General features: G+C 55.2%; 1 protein-coding gene across 7 annotated transcripts in view; it reads right to left on the reverse strand.

Annotated features, from left to right (window-relative positions):
• Positions 1–21,125, reverse strand: part of BRF1 (BRF1 RNA polymerase III transcription initiation factor subunit) — an 80,088-nt gene that overhangs the window by 33,200 nt on the left and 25,763 nt on the right. For 6 of the 7 annotated variants that reach the window (XM_030930452.1, XM_030930455.1, XM_030930450.1 and 3 more), the window contains exons 3-5: positions 20,089–20,263; positions 5,341–5,372; positions 1,021–1,093 (exon numbers count right to left, since the gene is read on the reverse strand). In XM_030930452.1, coding sequence (XP_030786312.1) covers positions 1,021–1,093; positions 5,341–5,372; positions 20,089–20,263 — 280 coding nt within the window. The remainder of the gene's footprint in view (positions 1–1,020; positions 1,094–5,340; positions 5,373–20,088; positions 20,264–21,125) is intronic. The other variant, XM_030930458.1, reaches the window with a different exon arrangement.

The following is a 21,125-nucleotide window of genomic DNA, read 5'->3' on the forward strand; positions in this document are numbered from 1 at the left end:
GCACACCCCGTAGGCAGTTGCTTTCTGGAAAACCTGTATGACCCCTGAAAAGAGGGATGGCCCCTCTTGGCACCTGGGAGAGGGCATGGGCCAAGTGTAGAGCCCCAGCCAGTGTCCCTCTGCTGCTGCAGCCCACGCTGCTCAGTCCTGTTGGTGACCCAGCCCCACCTGGTGCTTCTCTACCCCAAGGACATACGCTCCTAGATGCAGACAGGCAAAATAAGAAAGTGGGCTCTAAGCAGGCTGTGGAAAGCAGTCATCTGCTTGGTAAAGAAAGGGTAGGTCAGAACCATCAGGCAGTGAGTGCTGTTCTGATCCTTTCCTTCTAGACTTTTCCACTAGGTTAGATTCTGCATGCATGAACACTGCTGCTGCCTTGAGGGGGAGACACAACTCACCCTACACCTAACATGTATCAAGAAAGGCATACAGGAGCTCCATAAACTTGCACAACACTGGGCACTCAACACAGAACAAAAGTGGCAGAAAAACCACAAAAGAGGGCTGTGGCTGGAATGCACGTCCAGGAGCTGCCCCACTGTCCCCATCCGTCCAGAGGCACCTGGTGCCAGGTGTGTTCCTTAAACCTTGTCCACACAAGATGCTCCCAGCACACAGCGCTTCTGTTTCCCTCTGTCTACACCTTCCTGCACACCTGACAGGCACTGACAATGGGCCTTCTGGTTTTGCAGCAGAAAGCAAGCCCCAGGCCAGGTGCAGTCTGATGCCTGTAATCCCAGTGCTTTGGGAGGCCAAGGCAGGAGGATCGCTTGAGCCCAGGAGTTTGAGGCTGCAGTGAGCTATGAACATGCCACTGCACTCCAGCCTGGACAACAGCGAGACTCTGTCTTAGAAAATAAGGCCCCACATTGCTGAGCTCCTAGCAGCTTTAAGAGACATTTCTTACCTTGAGGGGTCCCATAGTTGGACAGGATTTCCCTCCACTGCTCAAAGGACATTTGGCATACCGGTCCCTACAGCACCCTGCTGGACACCCCAGCAGCTCACCCAGATGCCTACCTATGGCCGGCGCATTGATGCAGAGCTCTCTTGCCAAGAGAAGAAACGTCTTTCCCAGCACGTACACATTCACCTGAGATGGAGAGAGCACAACCAGAAACAACATTGGTATTTAAGGAAATGTTTGCTTTTTTTCTCTTAAAATGCATCTATTGTTCAGTCTTTAAAGACTCCAATGGCCTGTGGAGCAGCCACCCTACACCCGAAAGCCTGGCTGTCCTCCCTCGGCTGCTGGGGCTCCCAGGGTCCTGCCTTCTTCCTCTAGGCCGCTGCTTTAGGCCCCGCTGCTGTCTCGCCAATGATGGCATCTGCTTAGAAGAAAACCTGACTGCAAGGTCCCTCCAGGGCGTCATCACACGGTGCACACTGCATTTCATTCAGAACCGTGCACCCATCAACACAAAACCTGTCCTGTCCACATGTGCTCCCACCAGCCACCCTCTAGCCCAGATTCTGATGGGCCCAGGAGTCTTGGCCTCAGCCCCCTTGCTGGGATTGAGATCTGTGTCCCTCAGTGACTCCCCTGCCCCTGCACTGTTCCCACCTTAGGTCCAAATCCACGCAGATCCTGTCACCCCTGCCTTGACCACCTCCCATCGCTCTCTTCCCTGCCATAGGGCAGTGGAGGTGAGGCCAAGACTGAGGGGCAACCCTGAGGGCTGGCAGTGATGGGAGCACTGCTGCTTGTCCTCAGCAAAACAAGGACTGCAGCCAGTGTGCAGACCCTGTGCACAGCCCTGCCATGGGCTGAGTACCCCTAAGGAGCCCTGCTGGCTGGGGGAGGAAGCTGCTGAGCAATGTCTGCTGGCAGGTGTGGATGAGGTGCAGAGTGGGAAAATCCTGGTCCCTGCAGGAGCCTGCAAGAGTCCTGCCCACTCTTGGCTGTCTTCATCCCAGGCTTGCCCCTGGGGCCCCCGGGCCTCACAGGCTTGGCTAGTTTGGCCCTCTGCCGCTAGCCTCCCCCGAAGAATTCCCTCGCCTGACCGAGCCCGGCTCGTGGGCCCTTAGACAAGTCCCCTTGTCCTGGCACGCCAGTGGCACTTCCAGGTGCTTGCTGACTCTGGGGTACTGGGAGACCTAAGGGACCGAACACAAAGAAGCCTGTCTGCACTAGAGGCAAGAGCCAGAGGCAGCGCTTGTGGGGGATACCTCTGATCAGGGACCCTGCCCGCTGGGAGGGCTGGGCCCCCACAGTAGCCCCTCCATGGTCACCTTCCACCCCAGTGGGGCGCAGCTTCTGTCTTCTCCATTATATCCCTGAGAGCTCCATCACAAGGGCTGGTGGCTCACAAAGTGCGCCTTCTGAAGGAATTTCTCCTCCTCAGTTTCTGGGGGTTCCAGGGATCCCTGGGGTCTGCTCACCAAACTGTGGGGCGTGTGAGCACATGTAGTGTGTGTGTGCATCTGCATGTGGTGTGCAGACATGCATGTGTGTACACATGCATACAGTGTGTCTAGGTGTGACTCATGCATGTCACGTGTGAGTGCCCCAGCCCCTGTGCTGGGTCCCCGCCAGGCCCCTGCAACTTGACCATCCTGATCCCACATCTCTCTTTAAGTCACAGCAGAACCAGATCTGCTGCTGGCCTCTGCCTGCCCACCTCGAACTCCACACCCTCAGCCTTGTGTCCCAGAGACACAGGGATCAATGAGATCTGAACGCTGCAAGTGAGGAATCTCCAAAGGGAATTTTTAAATGGAAGCATTTAAAAAGCCATTTACATTTAAAATGCCATGTGTGCAAAACGCATGCAGATTTTTTGTTTTTGTGTGTTTGTTTTTGAGACAGAGTCTCGCTCTATCGGCCAGGTTGGAGTGCAGTGGCGCGATCTTGGCTCACTGCAAGCTCTGCCTCCCGGGTTCACGCCATTCTCCTGCCTCAGCCTCCTGAGTAGTTAGGACTACAGGCGCCCGCCACCACGCCCAGCTAATTTTTTTTTTGTATTTTTAGCAGAGATGGAGTTTCACCATGTTAGCCAGGATGGTCTTGATCTCCTGACCTCGTGATCCGCCCACCTCAGCCTCCCAAAGTGCTGGGATTACAGGCGTGAGCCAAAGCGCCTGGCTGCAGTTTTTTGTTTTCTGGAGACGGAGTTTTGCTCTTGTTGCCCAGGCTGGAGTGCAATGGCGCAATCTCGACTCACTGCAACCTCCGCCTCCAGGGTTCAAGTCATTCTCCTGTCTCAGCCTCCTGAGTAGCTGGGATTATAGACATCCGCCATGATGCCCAGGTAATTTTTGCATTTTTAGTAGGGACGGGGTTTCACCATGTTGGCCAGGCTGGTCTCGAACTCCTGACCTCAGGTGATCTGCCTGCCTCAGCCTCCCAAAGTGCTGGGATTACAGGTATGAGCCACCACGCCCAGCCTAAACATATGCAGTTCTTTGCAGAGTTGCTAACATGTATGAGGACCGTGTATCGGAAATCCTCCTGCTAACAGTCTTAACGGTGGCTGCTCCCTGAGGGCAGAGGTCAGGGTGCAGCATGGCCAGCTTCCCCCCTTCCACTCTCTTTCTGGGCAGCAGGTGGATTCTGCCTGCAGACTGCCCTCATGGGTGTCTGAGGAGCTGTACGCCCAGGCCAGTGAGCAACCTGGGTCTGCCCTAAGGCAGGGATCAAGAGGGAGACTCCATGAGTTCTCCATGGGACCATATGAGTCCCCAGGAGCCTGACCACCTCCGGAGCAGCTGCCCTGGCCCTGGCGCTCACACTCATCTTCCCTGGGAAGTCGTGGGGTTGGAAATGGGGTCATGTGGTTTTGCCCTGAACCGAGCACAGAGCATCTGAAATGTGGATTTGCTGGATTATCACAATTCCAGCAGAGTATTTTTAGCTTGACCACAAAATATTTCAGCAGTAGCTTCTGAGTTGCCATTTATAAAGACAGCTGGGAGGACAAGGACCCCAGGTGTCCCCTGACACAGGCAGAAGCCTAACTGTGGGCTGCTGTCAAGGGCGGCAAGCCCCCGAGGACCAGAGGTGGCAGCACAGCCTGTGGGTGCCCAGAACCCCTGTGGGCACCTGGATCTGGACACAGCTCCCTTCGGGGAGTGAAATCTACATGAATTCTGCACTGTGGTCACAACTGTTTTCAATGGTATTTCTCTTTTTGAGTCCTCAGCAGCATGGTCACCGAGGACCTGTGGTGCAGCCCCCCACACTGCCCCTGCAGAGCCTCGGTGCCCCACCCTGTGTCCTGTCTGCACAGGGGTCCCTGGGGTTGGTCTTTCCCCTCTGTCACTTTGTTCAGTCATGTGGAAAGAGAGATGTAGGCCAGGCGCGGTGGCTCACGCCTGTAATCCCAGCACTTTGGGAGGCCGAGACGGGCGGATCACAAAGTCAGGAGATCGAGACCATCCTGGCTAACACGGTGAAACCCCGTCTCTACTAAAAATACAAAAAACTAGCTGGGCGAGGTGGCAGGCGCCTGTAGTCCCAGCTACTCGAGAGGCTGAGGCAGGAGAATGGCGTGAACCCGGTAGGCGGAGCTTGCAGTGAGCTGAGATCCGGCCACTGCACTCCAGCCTAGGCGACAGAGCGAGACTCCGTCTCAAAAAAAAAAAAAAAAAAAAAAAGAAAGATCTAACTGAATATGCTTTCTGTGGTACCCAGAAAGTGAGTGTCTCCAAATACAGTGTAATACAAGATTTTTCTACAATTTAAAATGCATGCAAGAGACCAGGTATGGTTGTTCATGCCTGTGATCCCAGCACTTAGGGAGGCCTTGGTGGGAGGATTGTTTGAGCTCAGGTAGTTCAAGACCAGCCTGGGCAAAATGGCAAGACCCCGTCTCTACTAAAAATACAAAATAGTCAGGCATGGTGGCAGGCACCTGTGGTCCCAGCTACTTGGGAGGCTGAGGTCGGAGGATGGCTTGAGCCCGGAAGGCAGAGGTTACAGTGAGCTGAGATCACGCCACTGCTCCAGGCTGGGCGACAGAGCGAGACTCCGTCTCATCAATACATAAATAAATAAAATGCAAGGTCAAAAGAAGTCATCTCCTATACCAAACCAGGTACTCACAAACAATTTTTTAATTAAAAATAATCTCCTTTGTATAGGACAGAAGTTCACGGTTCACCCAGGCCTAGCTAACACCCAACCGTGCCCAGCACTGGCAGCTGCCCTCCTGCCATGGAGACCCACAGTCCCACAAGTCTTGGACTGTGATCCCCAAGTGATGAAGGCCCCTCATCCTACAGACCAAAACCTCCTGTCCAGGCAGGCAGCACAGACCGGCCACGGAGATGCGTGGAGGCACCTGGTGTACCCCGGTCACAACCCCAGGCGGGGAAAGATGCAGGACGGAGGTTGTCTACCTGAAGCAGGTCACTGAGGTCCAGGAGCATGTCTGCAGTAGGAGTCAAGGATGCTGTCGAGCGGCTGGCAAGCTCAGGTTACCCACCCACCTTCAAATGGGCAGGACCACAGGACTGCACCCCCAGGGAGCTGGAGTCACCCCTCCAAATATAAGCTTCACCTTTGATCAGAAAGGAAAGGTGGGATGGAAGCCAGGCGCAGCGTGCTCAGGCCTCACCAGAGCCTCCCAGCCACAGGCACAAGTGAGACTTCTGTGAACCCAGTACCAGGACAAGGGACAAGGAATGTGGAGCCAGTTCGGGGGAACCAGAAACGGTGGGGAGTTCCATCTGATCCTGGAGACAGCGTGCACCCCCACACACCCGCCTGCCCAGTCAGGTGCCCACCGTGTGGTGGGTCTGCTGCCCACACACAGCACAGACGACACAGTGGCACTCGTGCTCCATCCCAAGGGCACTTCCTGAGCACCTATCGGGCGCCAGGCAGGCAGTCCTCCCGGGAGACAGAAACATAGACCTGGGGCTCCCCTGGTGAATAGTGAGCCTGCAGGCACCCCAGGGGCTGTGCTCGAGAGGCAGGTGTGGGGACCCCGCACAGGACCTGTCCTTGCTCAGATGCACAAACAGGACCAAGAATGTGTCTTAAGTGATTCAAAACTCAGATGGATACATAAGTTATCAAACACAAGTCACTGGTTAATACAACCTGCCAGACAGCTGAAGTGCACATCACTCATGGGCCCACTGTAGCTTCGAGAAGTCACTAAGGACACCTCCTGCAGCTGGATCAGGAGTCCAGAGCAGGTGTCCAAAGGAAGATCCCTGGGACCAGAGCAGCAAAGCCCCACCGTGCAAGAACCTGGCAAGCAGTCGGACGGTGAGGACGCCAGCCCACTCGTCCACGCCCTGGGCTGGAGGCCCCTGACCTCTCTTGCAACTCCATGCAGAACAGCAAGGCCTCCCACCCTAAGAAGGCGCCAGGGCTGGGCACGGGGCATTCAAACACAGAGGAGAACCCCCAGGACGGCTGGGACGTGAGCAGTGAGGCCTGTGAACAAAGGTGCATCTGAAGGCTAGCAGTCCCAGAGGGCTGTGACGATGGGCAGGACAGACCGCAGCACAGCCCACACTCGAGAGAGGCACTAAGAGAAGACTGGCGGTGGGGGTGGGGACAGTGACATCAAAGGAAACCAAAGGAAGGCAGTAAGAACTACCTGGGGAAATACCCGTGGCAGCCAACGCACACGAACAGGAAAACCAAGGAGGCCAGAAGCTACATCGCGTGTGTGGCTCCAAGCATGCACCTTCTGGAAAAAGCAAAACGATGGAGACTAGGCCAGTGGCCACCAAGGGCTGGAGAAAGGGAGGGTGGGTGGCTGGAGTGGAGGCTCCAGGACACTGCAGCTCTGCATCGCACCGCACGGTGGGTTCACGTATTGCATACTCGTGAAAACCCATAGAAGGCACGGCGCCAAGAGTGAACCTCAACGTGAACTGTGGACTTCTGTTACCAACAGCTTGGCAAGACGGGCTCATCAACCGCAACAAGTGGACCAGTTAACACAAGATGTTAATAACGCAGGGAAATCGGGCACTAAATGCGGTGTATGGGAACTCTGTGCCGTCTACACAATTTTTCTTTAAGACTGCTCTAAGAAATGAACTCTATTGGGCCGGGTGCAGTGGCTCACACCTGTCATCCCAGCACTTTGGGAGGCCGAGGCGGGCGGATCACGAGGTCAGGAGATTGAGACCATCCTAGCTAACATGGTGAAACCTTGTCTCTATTAAAAATACAAAAAAATTAGCCGGGTGTGGTGGCAGGCGCCTGTAGTCCCAGCTACTTGGGAGGCTGAGGCAGGAAAATGGCATGAACCCAGAAGGCGGAGCTTGCAGTGCGCCAAGATCACGCCACTGCACTCCAGCCTGGGCGACAGAGCTAGACTCTGTCTCAAAAAAAAAAAAAAAAAAAAGAAATGAACTCTATTTAAGGCCAGGCGCTGTGGTTCACGCCTGTAATCCCGACACTTTGGGAGGCCGAGGTGGGAGGATCACCCAAGGTCAGGAGTTTGAGACCAGCCTGGCCAACATGGTGAAACCTCGTCTCTACTAAAAATACAAAAATTACCCAGGCGTGGTGGCGCATGCCTGTAATCCCAGCTGCTCGGGAGGCTGAGGTGGGAGAACTGCTTGAACCCAGGAAGCAGAGGTTGCAGTAAGCCAATAGTACACCACTACACTCCAGCCTGGGCAATAGAGTAAGTCTCAAAAAAAAAAAAAAAAAAAAAAAAAAATGAACTCTATTTAAATAAGAAGAATAAAGACCAAAAAAAAAAAAAAAAAAAAAAAAAAAAGACAAAACTATTCAACAGAAGCTTCATGAAGACAAAAAAAAGCCAACAAGCACATGAAAAAGAACTCAACTGCATTAATCATCAGAAATGCAAACAAAACTGTGGCACTGCCACGAGCCCATGAAGTCACTGAATGCCGGGAGGATGTGGAGTAAGCATAGCTCACCCATGCTGCTGATGGAAGCGTGAAGTGGTACAACCACCTTGGGAAAAGGCCTGGAAGTTTCTTATACAACTAAACACACACCTCTGACCCACCTATTCCACTCCTTAGGTATTTACCCAAGAGAAATAAAAACACATGTCAGGTGCTGTGGCTCACACCATAATCCCAGCACTTTAGGAGGCTGAGGCCAGTAGATCACCTGAGCCCAGGAGTTCAAGACCAGCCTGGGCAACACAGTGAGACCCTGTCTCTACAAAAAAAATCCAAAAATTAGCCGGGTATGGTGACAAACACTTGTTATCCCAGCTACTCAGGAGGCTGAGGCAGGAGGACTGCTTGCACCCAAGAGGTCGAGGTTGCAGTGAAACGTGATTGTACCACTGCAACTCAGCCTGGGCCACAGAGACTCTGTCCCTAAAAATAAAAAGAAGTATGTCCACAAAAAGACTTGTAGAAGAATGTTCATAGCAGCTTCATTCAGAACAGCCAAAAACAGGGAGCAGTCCAGGTGTCCATTAATACAAGAATATTCTGGCTTGTATTCACACAGCAATACCACTCAGCATACAAAACGCCACGGGTACCTCTCAAAACCACGTCTGCCGGACACAGGGCTCACGCCTGCAATCCCAGCACCTTGGGAGGTCAAGGCAGGCAGTTGCTTGAGGCCAGGAATCTGAGACCAGCCTGGCTTACATAGCAAAATCCTGTCTCTACTAAAAATACAAAAGATTAGCCGGACGTGGTGGCGGCCCCTGTAGTCCCAACTATTTGGGAGGCTGAGGCATGAGAATCGCTTGAACCCAGGAGACAGAGGTTGCAGTGAGCTGCAATGGAACCACTGCACTCCAGCCTGGGCGACAGAGCTACATTCTGTCACCAAAAAAAAAAAAGCATGTGAAGTGACAGGGGCGCAGATCATATTATTCCATTTACAGGGCATTCTAGAACAGGCACAACTGGTCTGTAGTGGAAGGAAATCGAAACAGCGGCTGCCTCTTGTGGGTCTGGGACTGTTGGAAGGGGCATGAGGCCTGTCCACAGAGCCCTGCTCTAGGCTGACAGGTGACTGTCAGAACTCTCCAGATGGAGCAATTAGAGCCTGTGCATCTCACTTTATGCCAACTTTACCTTCAAAGGAGAAGAAGATCCAGGAATGATGCTCACCCCTACTCAGCCGATGGGCTGCCTGCTGAAGGGCTGTGTGCAGTACACAGACGTCTGCAACTTACCTTGAAACGTGCCAAAAAATAAGACGGTGAGGGCAGCATGGCTTTGGGGAGCGGACCACAGGTGTCAGCGAGGGACTCCACAATTCACTTCAACTTTGTAGGTGTTTGACTTTTTTTTTTTTTTTTTGAGACGAAGTCTTGCCCTGTAGCCCAGGCTGGAGAGCAATGGTGCGATCTTGGATCACTGCAACCTCTGCCTACAGTTCAAGCAGGTTCAAGAAATTCTCCTGCCTCAGCCTCCCAAGTAGCTGGGACTACAGGTGTGCACCACCACGCCTGGCTAATGTTTTTTGTATTTTTAGTCGAGACAGGGTTTCACCATGTTGGCCGAGCTGGTCTCAAACTCTTGACCTCAGGTGATCTCCCCACCTCGGCCTCCCAAAGTGCTGGGATTACAGACATTAAGCCACTAAGCTCAGCAGAAAATTTTCTTAATAAAACAATGGGATAAGTGTGTACATTTTAAAAGGAGCTTCGAATTAAACATTTAACGAGGTTAAAATGACTGCTTTCCCTGAAACGAAAATCACCCAGCACTTGATCCGCATTCACCTGGCTCTATCAGGAGCTTCCAGGGAAGTTTCCAGACGATGGAAGCTCAATTATGTGCTTCCCTTACGAGGACATCACATTCTCTCTGGCCAATCCTGGGAGGGCCCATTAATGCCTTTGGGGCCCAACCTACAGGTCCCCCAGCTAATGAGCTCCTAGGGCTCTGGAGGCTCTCCTGTGTCCAGCACGGCCAGGACCTGTGTCCTCCCAGCAGCCCCTCCCTTTTGCTGGGCAGCTGCTTCTGACTGTCTGGGAATTACAAAAGAAGTCTGCAGAGAAGAGGTCCTGTCTGGGGCCCCCAGGGTGCGAGAGCCTGGATTCTACCAGCTGGGGCCTCTTTTCACCTCCCTTTGGGCCCCTGCCATGCTGTGCTGGGTAGTCTTCTGCTCAGTGCAGCCGAGTGCCAGTCAAAGGAGAGATGCATGAGCACAACGGAGGGCAGGTGACACAACGCCCTCAAAGGGTGCCAGACATTTCTGAGTGCGGTAGAGGCCCACGCGAGACTCCCATCAGCAGATGACAAGGTCCGGAAACGGTCCAGTCATGACAGTGCAGCCCTGCACCCCACGGCTGTGCCATCAAACGGCCCCGGGTCCAGGAACCAACCAGGCTTCCCCACCACAGCTGTGGACAACACAGCAAGGAGCCACTCCACCGTGAAGAGGATGGGGAAACCGAAGCCGCCACACCCTGGCTGGCTGCACGATGCTTGCAGGGAGAAAAACTGCAGACAGGTCCTGACTCAGACAGACACATCTTCCTTAAGTGGAAACGTTTACAGAGATTTAAATAAGGCAGAACTGAAATTTAAAAGAACAAGAAATTTCTCTCCACAGCCTCACATACAAATGCTTTTACTGGATACCCAAGGAGAGAAACAAGGGAAACAGCTCTCGTATATACAGCCCCACAGAAAGGGCTGTGTCCACAACAGTCAGCAGCGGAGGGGCCAGCGGGGACCCCACCCTGAGTGGACACCACCATTCCCGGCCCCATGGGACAGGAGAGGGGAACTGAGGTGCCCACACGGCATGAGGACCAAGGAGCGAAACCCACACCAGTGTCTCAGCTCGGGCCTCCTTCCAATTCGCGCCAATTCTAATGAGCTGTCATAGTCTGGCAGTGCCAGGCCAGGATTGCCTGAGGACAGAAGTTCAAGACCAGCCTGGACAACACAGCAAGACCCCATCTCTATTTTTTAAAAAATGTGGCTGGGCACAGTGGCTCATGCCTGTAATCCCAGCACTTTGGGAGGCCAAGGCGGGCAAATCACAACGTCAGGAGTCTGAGACCAGCCTGGCCAATATGGTGAAACCCCATCTCTACTAAAAATACAAAAGTTAGCTGGACATGGTGGCGTGCACCTATAATCCCAGCTACTTAGGAGACTGAGCAGGAGAATCACTTGAACCGGCGAGACGGAGGTTGCAGTGAGCCAAGATTGCACCACTGCACTCCAGCCTGGGCGACACAGCGAGACTCCGTCTCAAAAAAAAAAAAAAAAAAAACAAAGGCCAGGCCTGGTGGCTCACGCCTGTAATCCCAGCACTTTGGGAGGCCGAGACGGGCGGATCACGAGGTCAGGAGATCGAGACAATCCTGGCTAACAGTGAAACCCCGTCTCTACTAAAAATACAAAAAATTAGCCGGGCGAGGTGGCGGGCGCCTGTAGCCCCAGCTACTCAGGAGGCTGAGGCAGGAGAACAGCATGAACCTGGGAGGCGGAGCTTGCAGTGAGCTGAGATTGCACCACCGCACTCCAGCCTGGGCGACAGAGCGAGACTCTGTCTCAAAAAAAAAAAAAAACAAAAAAGTAGGAGCCTAGTGCTCACAGTCTCTCTTGGCAAGGGACAATAAGAGTTTAGAATTCAGGGGCTTCTGAGCCAGCCAGACGCGAGGGGCCAAGCTGCCAAGAGAAAAGGAAGCAACTTCAACAAGCGAGCAGGGCACAGTGCACTCAAGTCCCTTCACGGCAGCTGCCACCCCCGGAGCCACAGGCATCAGGCTGAGGCCCACCAAGCCCAGAAGTCAGCTCTGAAAGACAAAAGAGCTGAGCAGGAAGTTCTGCAGTGCCGAGGTGCCAGGAAGGAATACCTGGGTCCTGCCACGATCCTTCAGCGGGGAACCAAGACAGACCAGCAGCAACTGGATCAGAGTGAGCTACCTGCGTGCTCTCTGCTTGCTCAAGAAAAGTTAAATTCCCAGTGGGGCGCGGTGGCTCATGCCTGTAATCCCAGCACTTTGGGAGGCTGAGGCGGGCAGATCACGAGGTCAGGAGATCGAGACCATCCCGGCTAACACGGAGAAACCCCATCTCTACTAAAAATACAAAAAAAAATTAGCTGGGCGTGGTGGTGGGTGCCTGTAGTCCCAGCTACTCGGGAGGCTGAGGTGGGAGATTGGTGTGAACCCAGGAGACGGAGCTTGTAGTGAGCCGAGATCGCGCCACTGCACTCCAGCCTGAGTAACAGAGCGAGACTCCATCTCAAAAAAAAAAAAAAAAAAATTAGGTGGGCATGGTGGCATGCACCTGTAATCCCAGCTACTCAGGAGGCTGAGGCAGGAGAATCACTTGAACCCGGAAGGCGGAGGTTGCAGTGAGCTGAGATCACGCCACTGCACTCTAGCCTGGGTGAGGCAGCGAGACTGTCTCAAAACAAACAAACAAACAAAAAACTGTGTGATGTAACAAAACTCACCTAGAGAGAAATGTATAGCCTCGAGTGCTTCTGTTAGAAAAACCAGGCCAGATACAGTAGCTCACACCTGTAAACCCAACACTTTGGGAGTCCAAGGTGAGAAGATAACTGGAACCCAGGAGTTTGAGACCAGCCTGGGCAATACAGTGAGACCCCATCTCTAGTGCACCTATGGTCCCGGCTACTCAGGACGCTGAGGTGAGAGAGTCGCCTGAGCCAAGGAGTTGGAGGTTGCAACGAGCTATGGTGGTGCCACAGCAGTACAGCCTGGGAGAACAGAGCAAGACCCTGTTTTCTAAAAAATTTTTAAAAATTAATCAGTGTTATTTACATTAAGTAACAGATTAAGGGGGAAATATACATGAAAAAATCATACCAATAAATACATTAAAAGCATGTGTTTGATAAAATTCGATATTTTTCATGACAAAAACTCTTGGAAAATTAGAAAGCAAGGTCTCACATCCTCAAGCTGATAAAGAGCTCTGTACACTAAAGTCTACCGCAGATACGTACACAAAAGTCTACCGCAGATACGTACACAAAAGGCAGAAAACACTCCTCCCAGGACAGGAGACAGCCAGGCACGTCTCCCGCCCCAGGACCACGCTGAGTCCTCGGCATACAAAAGGCAGGACAAGTAGATGAGAGGTGTGTGGGTTAGAAAGAAAGAACCAAGGCCGGGCGGGCGGGCTAACACCTAGAATCCCACCACTTTGCGAGACTGAGGGGGGCGGATCACTTGCGCTCAGGAGTTTGAGACCAGCTTGGACAAGACAGTGAAACCCCATCGCTACAAAAAGTACAAAAATTAGCCAGGTGTGGTGGTGTATGCCTGTAGTCCAGCTACACGGGAGGCTGAGGTGAAGGATCGCTTGAACCTGGGAGGAAGAAGCCAAGACTGCGCCACTGCACTCCAGCCTGGGCGATCAAGTGACACCCTGTCTCCTGAAAAAAATGAAAAGAAAGAAGTAGAACTGGCATTATGAGCAGCAGACACAGTTGTGTGCATTAAGACTCCAAAACTCAAACAGTAAGATTGACAATTAAATTTGGTAGGAATGATGTATTAATAACGTCAACATACGAAACTCAGCTAAACCTCTGCTACGCCAGCAACAAGACACCACTGACCAGGGGCCCACAGGGGCCCGCGCTGGGTGCGCCTGTGCTTCCAGGTCAGCCTTTTGGAAGTCTGAAATGACAACTGCTTTTTTTTCTTTGAGACGGGCTCACTCTGTTGCCTAGGCTGGAGTGTAGTGGTGTGATCATGGCTCACTGCAGTCTCGACCTCCTGGGCTCAAGCAATCCTCCCACCTCAGCCTCCCCAGTAGGTAGGACCACAGGTGCGCAACAGCAGTCGGGCTGACTTTTCTTTCTTTTTTTTTTTTTTTGTAGAGACGGAGTTTCACCATGTTGCTCAAGCTGGTCTCAAACTCCTGGACTCAAGTGATCCTCCTGCCTGGGCCTCCCATGTGATGGGATTTACAGGCTGAGCCACTGTGCCTGACCTGAAATGCCAACTTCTTCATGCCTAATGATGTGTGCGCCATTTGATTCCCTCATCAGCCATCCTGATACCTTCTTCTGACCACTTAAAACTGTTACAAATACCCTGTCCTTGAGGAGGCAGCAGAGGGAGAGGAGCAGGAACAAGGGGGTCTGGTGGCAGAACGAGGCGCTGGCCAGAACAGGAGGGCAGAGAAGTGTGGGCTCTGAAAGCCCATTCCAGACCCCAGAATGGAATAAGCCAAATGCACACGGCCCCTGCTGACCTGAACGCACATTTCTGCAGCCTAAGTGCGGAGCCAGGTCTGAAAGGAGTACGGCGGCTGGCAGCAGAGGCCTTGCTCCCACGTGTGGCCAGGCATGACATGGAGGCTGAGGCTGGTGGGCCATGGGAGCTGGGCATGCTCTCTGCAGACCTATGTGGGGACAGGTGATGGCACCATCCACAATGCTGGCCCCAGGGCTCAGACGCCCTCAAGGGCTCACCAGCCTGTCACCATCCAAAAGATGCCCTCTCACATGCAGGCCTAGGGCAGCCTGGCTGGACAGGAACAAATGTAAAAGATCCACAAACCAGCTGTGGGCAAAAGGTGCAATAACAAATCGAGACACACAGCCAGGAAAAGCACACTGGCCACACGCTACCTGCTCAGCAACGGCAGCGCTGCTCGTTCCAGCTGAGTCTTTGCCCAGCAGGTCCTGCGTCTCAGTCCTGCTGCCCAGGCAGCCTCCCTGGGCTGGGAGCCAGGAGCAGACTCAGGCCTGGGTCAGCCGGGCCTCGCCAGATTCAGTGGGACTCAGCAGCGCACTGTTCCTCCTCCAGGAATCCGGGACTGGCTGTGTCAGCTGTGAGGCTGCAGGGCCGAGAGGAGGTGAGTGTGCACAGCCGGCTGCGGGGCCAAGAGGAGGTGAGTGTGAGGTGTGAGAGGTGAGTGTGGGAGGTGAGTGTGCATAGCCGGCTGCGGGGCCGAGAGGAGGTGAGTGTGAGAAGTGAGTGTGAGAGGTGTGAGAGGTGAGTGTGGGAGGTGAGTGTGCACAGCTGGCTGCGGGGCTGAGGAGGTGAGTGTGAGAGGTGAGTGTGGGAGGTGAGTGTGGGAGGTGAGTGTGCATAGCCGGCTGCGGGGCCGAGAGGAGGTGAGTGTGAGAAGTGAGTGTGAGAGGTGTGAGAGGTGAGTGTGGGAGGTGAGTGTGGGAGGTGAGTGTGCACAGCCGGCTGCGGGGCCGAGGAGGTGAGTGTGAGAGGTGAGTGTGAGAGGTGAGTGTGGGAGGTGAGTGTGCACAGCCGGCTGCGGGGCCGAGGAGGTGAGTGTGAGAGGTGAGTGTGAGAGGTGAGTGTGGGAGGTGAGTGTGCACAGCCGGCTGCGGGGCCGAGAGGAGGTGTGAGAGGTGAGTGTGAGAGGTGAGTGTGCACAGCCAGCTGCGGGGCCGAGAGGTGAGTATGAGAGGTGTGAGGTGAGTGTGAGAGGTGAGTGTGCACAGCCGGCTGCGGGCCGAGAGGTGAGTGTGAGAGGTGAGTGTGAGGTGTGAGAGGAGGTGAGTGTGGGAGGTGAATGTGGGAGGTGAGTGTGGGAGGTGAGTGTGAGAGGTGAGTGTGCACAGCCGGCTGCGGGGCCGAGAGGTGAGTGTGAGAGGTGAGTGTGAGGTGTGAGAGGAGGTGAGTGTGGGAGGTGAGTGTGGGAGGTGAGTGTGAGAGGTGAGTGTGGGAGGTGAGTGTGGGAGGTGAGTGTGGGAGGTGAGTGTGGGAGGTGAGAGGTGAGTGTGAGAGGTGAGTGTGCACAGCCGGCTGCGGGCCGAGAGGAGGTGTGAGAGGTGAGTGTGAGAGGTGGGAGGTGAGTGTGGGAGGTGAGTGTGGGAGGTGAGTGTGAGGTGTGAGAGGAGGTGAGTGTGAGAGGAGGTGAGTGTGGGAGGTGAGTGTGGGAGGTGAGTGTGGGAGGTGTGAGAGGTGAGGTGTGAGAGGTGAGTGTGGGAGGTGAGTGTGGGAGGTGAGTGTGAGGTGTGGGAGGTGAGTGTGGGAGGTGAGTGTGGGAGGTGAGTGTGGGAGATAGTGTGAGAGGTGAGTGTGGGAGGTGAGTGTGGGAGGTGAGTGTGAGGTGTGAGAGGAGGTGAGTGGGAGGGGGGTGTGGGAGGTGAGTGTGAGAGGTGAGTGTGAGGTGTGAGAGGAGGTGAGTGTGAGAGGTGAGTGTGGGAGGTGAGTGTGAGAGGTGAGTGTGAGAGTGAGTGTGGGAGGTGAGTGTGGGAGGTGAGTGTGGGAGGTGTGAGTGGTGAGTGTGAGGGTGATGTGGAGGTGAGTGTGAGTGAGTGTTTGTGCGGGGGTGCGTGTGGGCTCGTGTGGTGTGTAGTGTGCGCGTGCGTGTGGCGTGCGTGTGGGGCGTGAGTGTGGGCGGTGCGTGTGGGCGTGCGTGTGCGGTGTAGGCTGATGGTGGGGTGAGTGTGGAGGTGTGTGGGAGGTTGCCGTGTGAGCGGTGCGTGTGGGAGGTGAGTGGGTGGGAGGTGAATGTGGGAGGTGAGTGTGAGGTGTGAGAGGAGGTGAGTGTAGGAGGTGAGTGTGGGAGGTGAGTGTGGGAGGTGAGTGTGAGAGGTGAGTGTGAGAGGTGAGTGTGGGAGGTGAGTGTGGGAGGTGAGTGTGCACAGCCCCCGGTACTTTCGGGGTGATGGTGGACACACTGAGGAGCGGGCAACAATGAAGGGTGGGCAGGAGGAGGAATAAGCTTGGATGTTCTTAAATCAAGCCCTTGTTCCTTCTGAGAGGACATCTTGTATCCAGTCCTGGACTCAGGGCACTGGTCCCACCCATGGGCTGGATGATGCAATAGGAGGATCCTGGGGGGCCTCGCCCGGGGTGGGGGCCATGCACCCCACAATGTGAGCTCACTGCACAGGACCCTCCACGTCCTGCTGACAGCAGGGTGGGGGTGGGGTGGTGGGTGCTGCTGTGCCCTGACTGAAGGGGGCGAGTCCAGAAGGTGAGCGGGAGCTGCGCAGGCAGCAGGGCTGGGTCAGGCAGCCGTCTCGGAGAAGAGAGCCTGGCTGCACACACCGTCTCCTGGGGGGATTTTCTGTGGAAGGGAAGTGGGTGAGCTATTGAGGAAACTGAGGCAGCACATGAGCCCAGCCAGCCAGCTGGGGCTGCAGGAGGCGAGGACAGCGGCCACAGAGCCAATGCAGGTCAGCAGGGAGGGAGAAGGCACGGGGCAAGAGAAAACGAGGAGCGCGGTGAGAGACACAGACATGCACAGGATGGGTCTGGGGGCTCTGGCTGGCAGGCCTAGGGCACGGTGCTGCCAGCAACCTGAAGGGAGGGCAGAGCGGGACATGCTACACCTGGCCTGACCCACTTCCCTATAAAGCGCCGACACAGCTGGGATGGGCTGGGAAGTGAGGGCTACGGCTACCCGAGACCAGCCCGGAGCATCCTCTGAGGATGCTGCAGGGAGCCCCACCAGGCCACCAGCAGCCAGAGGGGCTAGAGTGCAGTCTCCCGTGAGCACAGCCCTGTTCCAAGTTGTCTTGTCCTTAGCAGCTTTACAAGGTACAAGTTCGTGCCACAAACCTGCCTGTTCATGGAGCAGCGGGTAGTGGGTTTTCGCATATCCCCAGAGCTGAGCAACCACCACAAGGATCTAATTTTCGAACGCCTGGGGGACACGGGGTGGCTTCCTGGACGCGGCTGCTGCGAGCAGTGTGTGTGTGAGCCTTGGGGGAGATGCAGGTACTCTTTCCCCTCGGGCAGACACCTAGTAGGACTGCTGGGGCATGTGGGAACTTTGTGGCTAAATGTGGTCCCGCCAGGCTCAGAGGCAGCCCCAGCAGTGCCAGCAGGACTCCTCTCCATCCTGCCTGTCATCACCCCATGAGGGCCCACGTCCCAGGGCATCTGTCCCCCCACAGGAGGCCCGGTGAGGCAGCAGCACAGACACGGTGCCACCCCACCTTGCTGACACCGGGGTCCCAGTGCCGCCCTAGGCCCTGCTCCACAGAGGTCCCCACACAGTTCCTACAAACACAAGGGAGGCACAGCCAGGTGCTGACCCTGGACTCTGCTCAGCTTCTCTCTCGGGGCCTCGGTCTGCCCCTAAGAGAGCAGGGTCGGAGCAGGCCTCTCAGTGGGACCCCAGGGTGGAGCTGGGGCTGGGATGAGCAGACAGCAGGCAGGGTGGGGCAGGGACATGGCGGTGGGTTCTGTTTCTCAGCCTTCACTGGGCTGCCTGGGCACTTATCATCCCTAAAGACGTGTGTGCGTTAAGCGCTTTTACGCAGAAAAGACAAATTTCAAAATGTTAAAAGGACATTTTAAGGGTTAGGTGCAGTGGCTCATCATGCCTGTAATCCCAGCACTTTGGGAGGCCAGGGCAGGTGGATCAGTTGAGGCCAGGAGTTCCAGACCAGCCTGGCCAACATGGGGAAACCCCATCTCTATTAAAAATACAAAAAAATTAGCCAGGCAAGGTGGTGCACATCTGTAATCCCAGCTACTCAAGAGGCTAAGGCATGAGAATGACTTGAAGCTGGGAGGAAGAGGTTGCAGTAAGCTGAGATACTGCCATTGCACTCCAGCCTGGGTGACAGAGCGAGACCCTGTCTGGAAAAAAAAAAAAGTAACATTTTAATGAAGGATCCTGATACTGAGAGTTGCCTGGCCAGAGGCACAGTCAGCAGGTTACCCAGCTCGCCATCTCCAGGAGCCTCCCTGCACCCCACTCAAAAGAGAAGCAAACCACCAGGATCACCTGGCACCCGGGACACCCCTCGAGGGGGACCAACCAGAAAAACACAGACCAGGACGGAAAAGAGCTCAAGGTGAGGCGATGTCACACCAACGAAGATGGGAGATTATAAGAAAGATTCAGAAAACACAGAGAGCTCTTAGGAATGAAAACATGAAAGAAATGAAACAGCTCTGCTGGAAGCTAAAGTTCAGGTGCTGTCCCACAGTGAAAAGATGGCCATGCGCAAAAGAAGGCTGAGATGACCAGATGGGTTCACTGTGGCAGGCCGAGTAACAAGAGAAGAAGGGATCAGGTGCTGTCCCAAAGTGAAAAGATGGCCATGTGCAAAAGAAGGAGGAGATAACCAGATGGGTTCACTGTGGCAGGCCGAGTAATAGATAAGAAGGGAGAGAAATCTAACGACTAATTCAACAGAAGCTCAGGACAGGAGGCTGTCGGACAGCAAAGGCCTGCTGGGCTCACGTTGCCGTGAGATTTCTGAACATGGAGATTAGAGGCAAGGAGCTAAAGTCCCACAGCTGCATGGCAAGGGCCAGGAGCCAGAGGGCCACGGAGCTGCCCAGTAAGAACGCTGGAGGCAAGGCGACGGCAGGGGGCAGGCTGGGAGACAGACATGTGGCCAGGCACGCCGTGCCCACCAGACACGGGGCAGGGAGGGGGACCACCTGCAGAGGATCAAAGGCACCTCACAAGATGAGGAGGGTGTGGACCAGGAAGTGGGGTTCCATGCAGGGGAGGTGAAGGGAGGTCCCAGAGAGCAGGGTAAAGATGCAGGTGCACAGCAGGTGTGGACAGCACAGCACAGAGCGGAGGAGGCTAGAAGGCTCTGGGCTCCCCTGTCAAGAGGCCGAAGGCAGTTCCTGACCCATAGTGCGTGTCTGCAGAGGGCAGCAGCGGGCACAGGACCAGATGCAGAGAGCAGTGCAAGAGAACACCAGACACTGGCACCTCCACACAAGGCCAAGCTGGACCACTGAGGGTCGGTGGCCTCCTCGCCCACTGCCCGCAGTCACAGTGTCCACGCACAAGGCCAAGCTGCACACCGCTGAAGGTCCGTGGCATCCCCACCCACTGCCCGCAGTCACGGTGTCCACAGCCGCAAGCACTCAGCGCACGCCTGGCTGCAGCCCACTCAGCAGCAGGACCCCACCTGCTCAGGCCAGAGGGCGGCCTGAACTACAGGGGACGTGGATACAGCACCCAAGGCTCAGTAGGTCCACAAGCAGGGAGAATCCAGGGCATGATTTCCAGGGAACAATAGAACCCTCGCTCTGCACGCCCAAGGGCTGAGGGAGGAAGGCAGGTGCCCAGCTCCCCAGTTCTTCAATCCAGTAAAAGGAGACCCCAACTTCAGAAAGCCCTGGATCAACTGAAACAGTTCTTCCAGTAAGGTGTTTTTCAATTGAAGACAAACACCAAGTTACTGCAACTACCAAGTCCCAATATTTGAGGGGAGCCAACTAAGCATCAAGATGGGGCCCTCTGGGAGGCTCTCAAACCAAAGGATACGCGGCGTGCCCTCCGTGCGGCAGACCAGGTAGAGGCAGGCGGCGATCACGTGGGCCATCTTCCGGCCGCGGGTCAAGTGCCTGCTCACGGCCATCTTGAAGAAGTTGAAGGCGGTGTCCAGGCAGTGCTGGTTCAGCTGCAGCTGGTTCCCCAGGTGATGGATGTGGCGCCGCCCTAGGACACAGCACGAGACAGCTCTTAGCCAAACGTTCCCGCAGAACATGAAAAGTATCACACGGCTGCAGTAGCAACTTTAAGAATACAGATTTGTGCTTTTCCTTATAAGTTTCTGAGCTCACTTTTTCTGGGTTCCAATCACATTTTATTTACAGACACTGAAATGTGAATTTTCTGTGAGCTCCACGTGCCATGAGATCCTGTTCTGCGTGTTTCCCTTCTTTAGGCTCTGGGTGGCATGTGTGGTGTGGCTGAATGTGCCTTTCTCCGGGGCTCTGATGTGCAGCGTGTCTGGCAAGGGCTTGGTTTGGGCTGGCTGGCAGGTGCTACGCCCCTGACTGTCCTGGGCTACGGTGGGAATGCCCCTTTTCCTACAGCCACATGCCCCAGCGCCACCTCCTTCCCCAGCTGCAGAGAGGTTGGGCTAGCCCACCCCTCCCTTCTTAGCAGGGCCCACTCTGCTCAGCCCAGCCCCCACCAGCCTCTCCTCTAAGAGCCAGCCACCTGGCCTGAGAAAGGGCCAGCCTAGAGCTATCCCCTGCACCTGCCCAGAGGGAGGGCCATGGCAAGGGCATGCCCAGCAGACCAGAGGCCCACTGCGCCCTCCTAGGGGCTGTGAGGTGCTGGAGGTGGCCAGGACGGCAGCATCCGAGCACACGCGTCCCCCTGGAGCAAGACCTTCCCAAAGCTGCGGGCCACATGATGGCATCAGGAGGGGAGCGGCAGAGCTGCCCCGCAGGCGGGAGGAACCTTGGGAAACAAATGCCAACGCAGGGCGCAGGCGCAGAGCACAGGCTGTGTGGGGAGCGACTGGGCCAACCTCACTGCCCCTACTTCTGTCTGTACAGTTGGTGCCGTGG

This window comes from Rhinopithecus roxellana, chromosome 5 (assembly GCF_007565055.1).
Source record: "Rhinopithecus roxellana isolate Shanxi Qingling chromosome 5, ASM756505v1, whole genome shotgun sequence".
Taxonomy (NCBI): domain Eukaryota; kingdom Metazoa; phylum Chordata; class Mammalia; order Primates; family Cercopithecidae; genus Rhinopithecus; species Rhinopithecus roxellana.